A 6,405-nucleotide genomic window follows, 5' to 3' on the forward strand; every position below is an offset into this window, starting at 1 on the left:
AAAATGCTCAAAATTCAGTAGAATCCTGGAGAAAATTCTACAGAACTCCAAGTTCTCTGAACAACTCTCTCCTTTCTGTTATACTCTGAAAAGAACATTACCTGCCCTGGTCTCCCCCAAACTTGCAGCTCCTTCCTGTCAACGCAGGCAATTCACTGGGCTCTGCTTAAGTTTTCTCTCCCTGCACTGCAGTCTGGAAAACCTTGTAAATACAGCAAGCTTTTTGAACTGATAACATTTGTTTTCTCAGTCTTCAGGGTCACTGTTACTCGTTACTGGCGCCAACTGTCTTGGAAACAGACCCAGCGTTATCCTTCAACAGCAGTAGAATTTTTTTTTTTTTTTTCTTTTTCAATAAAGGAAATGTTGAAAGTTACCCCTAAAAGCCATACAGAGAAAAGTTTTCCTCTGCCGCTTAGTCAAAACTGGGCCGCGCACCGCGGAACGAACTCGAGCCACACCTCCCCCACCTCAGCTCAGCCTACGGGCTACTGCGCAGGCGTAGAACTGTGCGCTCAGCAATAACTGCGCCTGCGCCAAACAACCGGCCCGCCAAAGTGTCAATCTGGGCCCGCCAATGAAAGCGCTTAATGGTCCTTGAACCCCGCCCACTGACCGGACATCCAATCGCCTGTTCCGGCGCGCAGCCTGCGGTGGATCCAAAGTAGTCCCAGGGTAGAGCTGGAGCGCAGCCCGGGGCAAGATGGGGGCTGCGGAGTCTGAAGTGGAGGCTGCAGCCCGAGAGTAAGTGTCTCCCGCCCGGTGGGTAGCGGGGCGGAGGCAGCTGGGGGCGGGCTGGGACTGTCCTTGCGCACCCCCGAGTAAAATCAGTAATGTCCCTCAACCCATTATAGCGGTTGGGGTTCGGCTCTGCCGTGAAGTGATCGTGACCCCAGACTCCCTGTCTTAGGTTGGCTCTCCAGGAGTAAGGCATATGAGAGACTGTTTGTTCCCCACTACGAACGCACACTGCCCAGAGATGTGTACGTAAAGGGCACGTACATCCCTGTCAAGCCCCCACATCTCTTCGCAGGTCGACCATCCTAACAGGAAACTTTCCACCCCGGGAGATACCCTGGGAAGGCCGTTTAATTTCTGCTACCCTTGTCCCAACATACACTGTTCCTGTGAGTTATTTTATCTCGGTTACCACTTCCTAATGGACTGCTCCAGCCCCTAACAAGGAAGAACTCTGGAGAGCCTAGACCCAGGGATCCAGCCCTCTGTCCTTAGCTCCTCCTCCAGTATTAGACCTTTCTCCAAGGCTGTGTCTGCGCGGGGCGCTGTCCCATCCCCTGTATATTTCTTTGATTTCAGAAACTGAAATGTCTATTTTCTTGCTTTGCGCTGACTTTCTCTAGCTTCAATGAGTGGGTTACTGTCTAGCTGCGATGCCGGGCTTCTCATTGCAGTGGCTTCTCCTTGCAGAGCACTGGCTCTAGAGCGAGGGCTTCAGGAGCTGTGGTGCCCGGGCTTAGTTGCTCCGTGGCATGCGGAATCTTAATGGACCAGGGATGGACTCTGTAACATCTGTGTTGGCAGGCGGATTCTTTACTACTGAACCACTAGGAAAGTCCCCTCAAAAGGTTTCTATTCGGTGAAACAGGCCCTATTTAAAATCACAGCTCTTTCTCCACGCTTATTATTCCCCTTGCTTTGCTTATTTTTCCTCACTTATTATTTCACTTATTACTTCCATGTGTCTTCCATGCATACACCATTCCTGGTCTCAGGTGGCCCTTCAAGCTTGTGTGTAGCTGTTAGTCAGGACAAGACTCAGCATTAATACGCATAATCACATATGTGCAATGTGCACACAAATTCACTAGAACTAGCACCTCAGGAGTCTGCAGTTTTTCCTGTTTTCTCACCCTTTCAGGGCCCTGGCCAAGGTAGCAGACATCCTGGAGCCTGTAGGTCTTCAGGAGGAGGCTGAACTGCCTGCCCAGATCCTGGCTGAATTTGTGATGGTATGTGCAAGATGGGAGCTAGCCTTTCACCCGCCAGGGGCTGCTCCTGGATCCTCTTGTTGAGATACTGGGCAGCATTAATTGTGAACAGACTGGAAGGTAACCTTGTTGGCCTGTAGTACAAGGAGGTAAGAATGTTCCCTGCCGATACCCTCCTTCTGAACAGGACTCTCGGAAGAAAGACAAGCTCCTCTGCAGCCAGCTTCAAGTAGTAGACTTTCTGCAGAATTTCTTGGTTCAGGAAGGCACTGCCCAGGACCAGAACCCTTTGGTTTCTGAAGACACAAGCCGTGAGTGGACGCAGGGTTCGGCTAGGGGCTTCCCTCAGTGAAGAAGAAAGGGGGACATCAGTCACGTCAGCTCTTTGGCTGATGTGATGACTGAAGCCCCAGTGCTGCAGGCAAGTGGGCCTACCTCACTTATATACTTATTTTTGATGGTTTTCCTCAGGACAGAAGGCAATTGAAGCTAAAGAGCAATGGAAAGAGCTGAAGGCCACCTATCAAGAGCATGTGGAGGTCATCACAAATTCCCTGACCCAGGCACTGCCCAAGGTGGAGGAGGCCCAAACAAAGCAGGCACAGCTCCAGGAAGCCCTTAAACAGCTCCAGACCAAGGTGAACCAATGATGAGGGGAGACAAGGGCAAGCAGAGAGGAGGAGGAAAAGGGTGAATATGCTAGTTTGGACCTACTGGTTATCTTTTAAATTTCAACCATAAGACTGAGGTTATCTTCCATTATATATATGTACCACATCTTCTTTATCCATTCCTCAGTATTATTCAGCCATTAATATAATGCCATTTGCAGTAACATGGATAGACTTGGAGATTATCATATTTAAGTAAGTCAGACAAAGGCAAATATATGATAACATTTATATGTGGAATCTAAAAAAAGATACAGATGAACTTACTGTAAAACAGAAATAAACTCATAGACTTAGAGAAAGAACTTATGGTTACCAGAGAGGAAGAGGGCTGGGGATAGATTGGGAATTTGACATGCACACACTGCTATATTTAAAGTAGATAACCAACAAGGACCTGCTATTATAAAAAATTAATTTAAAAAAATGAAATGCAACAATAAAAATGCACTCCTCTCCTCATTCCCTTCCTTCGCTTACCTGCAGAAGCAAATGGCCATGGAAAAACTCAGAGTAGCCCAGAAGCAGTGGCAGCTGCAACAGGTAGGTCCATTTCCCTAGGAAAATATCTCTTCCCACCACCATGCTATTGCATGGGCCAAGTCCTCTGCCAAGAAAATTTTCATCACATTTCCTCCTATGTGGCATTGTATAATGGGACCCACATGCACTTTGATCCTAGCATCACCACTTACCACTGCATGATCTTGAACTGTCACCTTTCTTTCTCTGCTTCTGTATCTTCATGTGTGAAATGGAGAAAATAATAGCATCTACCCTATAGAGTTGTTAGGATGATTGAGTAATTGGTACAGCAAGTGTTTAAAATAGTGCCTGGCACATAGAAAACTATAGAAGTCTTATCATTCTTTGTACCCCTTCCCTCCAGAATGCCTTACCTTGGAACAACTCACTCTGATCCTTTTTTCTAAGCTCCTGGTCCTGCCTAAAATGAGTGGAGTCCCTCTATTCATCTGTGTATCTGAAACCCCAGCTAGGTCTAAGCTGGAGGGTTGGGAAAATGGCTCCAAGACCTCAGGATTTGAGGAACCATATCTACATTCTCACTCCTGGTAGGAGAAGCATTTGCAGAATCTGGCGGAGGCTTTGTCAGAAGTGAGGGAGCGTCAGACAGGAACTCAACAGGAACTTCAACAACTATATCAGGAACTTGGAACTCTGAAGCAACAGGCAGGGCAGGCGCAGGACAAGCTGCAGAGGTGAGGCTGGGAGCATGAGCTGCAGACCCAGGGTTGTCCAGCAGAAGTTCCCTCTCTTCATACCCACATCTTCCTTCTAGGCACCAGACCTTCCTCCAGCTGCTATATACTCTGCAGGGTAAGCAGCTATTCAATGAGGCAGAGGCAGAGATACCACAGGAGCTGGATCTTCCTAAGGATAAGCCCCAGCAGGTCACCCAGCCCCAGGAACAGAACACTCAGGACACCATGGGAAGAGAGGTGGGTGTGTCCTCCAACGTGAGTGAGAGATGGAATAGTTGGACAGGGAGACAGAGAAAAAAACTGAAAGATAGACCTTACTCACTGCCCATAGTATACCTTGTTTTCCCAAGGCTGACAACCCACAGCCTGTTGTAGATGCAGGCTTACCATGGCTTCCTGGCAGACAGCAACATACAGAAGAATCCTAGAGCAGGTCAGACTCCAACTCAGGCTGTGGTTTCCCCTGACTACAATATGGCAGGAGGGAGGGTCTCTGGTCAATCTATCTCTGTTTCTGAGCTCCAATCTTCATGGAAAGGATGGGATGTGGGAAGGAACAAGGAGTTTATTTTATGGTTGAAGTTTAGTACTTTACCCCCATGCCCAGCCTACTCTAGACTAGTCTGGCTCTTCCTCTTCCCCAGCCCTCTCACGTCACCTTCATTGCAGGATGGACTTAAATTCTTTGAGTGCAGTTTGACTTTTGACTACATACCCGGTCAGGGCAGGCTCTGGATTCTGTTATTAAAAACCCTGGAGCTCTCTCAGCTGCCTGTTTGTCAGCTTATCTTCACATGTTGGTGGGAAGAGCCACACTCAAAGGCCAACAACATGATAGATGCTTGGACAGGTGTGAATGGAGAGAATATAGATTGGGAAGGGGCCCTGGCATGGAGCATCAGAGGTTGCTTACCCAAAAGGATATGCCACTAATATGCTGAGCTTAATTCAGGGAGAAGGCAAATGCCTTATGCGGGTGATTAGATGTGGGAAGCTAACTTTCATTACTGATCCTAATGTTTACTGAGTCTCTGATTTGTTCCAGGCCCTAATTTGAAATGAACTGGAGCTGAAGAAATGGACTTAACTGACCAATCACTGGCTGCTTAGAGCATAATGAGAACGAACAAGTGGTGAAAAGGTCAATAGGATGATTTCAAGGTTTGTTACAACAGAGTAGCAAACTGAAACAGTAATAAAATAAAGAGCAATAGTGAAAAAGTATAGAGCCCCGCCCCCCCCCTTCTCGCTATATTGGCCTGTGATATGTGAGTTAGTATTTCTATTTGTGCTGGTATGTTTGTGTTTCTATATTTTTATTTGTTTCTTTCATTCTCCAATCCTCTATGTGTCTGTCACTGAAGGTATGAACAGTGGTATCACTACTGTGTTTGAGGAAGTGATTACATCCCTGATTTTCTAAATCTGCAGCCTATACTAAGATGTCCTAATGATATATTCCTGATACATTTTTTGTGTTCTACTGTTTTTTTTTACTTGACCCATCCTTTCAGATTGTCATTCGTCTTCAAATGTTCGAATACTGAAAGACTGGCTTTTGTGATTCTCTGTTGTATGTTTTGTTCTGGTTCATTGATTTGAAGTAGTATCTTGATCATTTTCTGGTTTCTATTTTTAGGTGAAGAATATGTTTTGATTTTTTTTTTTTTGGTAAACTTTTTATCAGGTAATAAACTTGTGTATTTGGATCTTTATTTGTTTTCTCAAATAAACATTTAAAGTTGTCATTTTCTTCTGGCTTTCTTATTAGAATTTCCACAATCATTCAATTCATAGAACTTTCTATTAAAATTATTTCTTTGATTCGTGAGTTTCTTAGAAAAATAATTTTCAAATGTTTTACTCTATATGAGAGGATATTATTTCTAGGTTTATTCTAATTTGGTCAGAAACTGTCAAATCTATAATAAAAACTTTGAAACTTAGTGAAGGAAGCAGTTGTAGCCTTGAATGTGATTTCTTTAATGTGTCATGTTGATTTTCTAGAAGAATGTCTGTTTTAGAACTGTCATGTGTGATGTTTTCTGTATGTTTATTAGATTATGCTTCTTAGGTTTTTCAATTTGTATCTTCTATATACTTAATTTTTTATTTTCCAAATATCATCTTCTGAAAGAGGTATGTTCAGATTTCCAAACGATAGTGGATTTGTTTATTTCTCTTACAAACATCTGGATAATTTCAACAAAGCTAATCCTTATCATTCTATCTTTATAACTTTAAATTCATAAAACTCAGTCAGTTAAGTTCAGTCGCTCAGTCGTGTCCCATTCTTTGCCACCCCATGAACTGCAGCACGCCAGGCCTCCCTGTCCATCAGCAACTCCCAGAGTCCACCCAAACCCATGTCCATCGAGTTGGCAATGCCATCCAGCCATCTCATCCTCTGTCGTCCCTTTCTCCTCCTGCCCTCAGTCTTTCCCAGCATCAGGGTCTTTTCCAACGAGTCAGCTCTTCGCATCAGGTGGCCAAAGTATTGGAGTTTCAGCTTCAACATCAGTCCTTCCAGTGAACACCCAGGACTGATCTCCTTTAGGATGG

At 45.0% G+C, this 6,405-nt stretch overlaps 1 protein-coding gene across 1 annotated transcript; it reads left to right on the forward strand.

The window, feature by feature from the left end:
- Positions 1-630: 630 nt before the first annotated feature.
- Positions 631-5,591, forward strand: ZWINT (ZW10 interacting kinetochore protein). Its single transcript, XM_061162073.1, has 8 exons — positions 631-744; positions 1,880-1,970; positions 2,137-2,260; positions 2,421-2,587; positions 3,107-3,163; positions 3,698-3,840; positions 3,921-4,080; positions 4,889-5,591. Exons 1-8 carry the CDS (start codon positions 704-706, stop codon positions 4,898-4,900), a joined length of 795 nt encoding a protein of 264 aa, XP_061018056.1. The 5' UTR covers positions 631-703; the 3' UTR covers positions 4,901-5,591.
- Positions 5,592-6,405: the final 814 nt, after the last annotated feature.

Source organism: Dama dama, chromosome 15 (assembly GCF_033118175.1).
Source record: "Dama dama isolate Ldn47 chromosome 15, ASM3311817v1, whole genome shotgun sequence".
NCBI classification, from domain to species: Eukaryota; Metazoa; Chordata; class Mammalia; order Artiodactyla; family Cervidae; genus Dama; species Dama dama.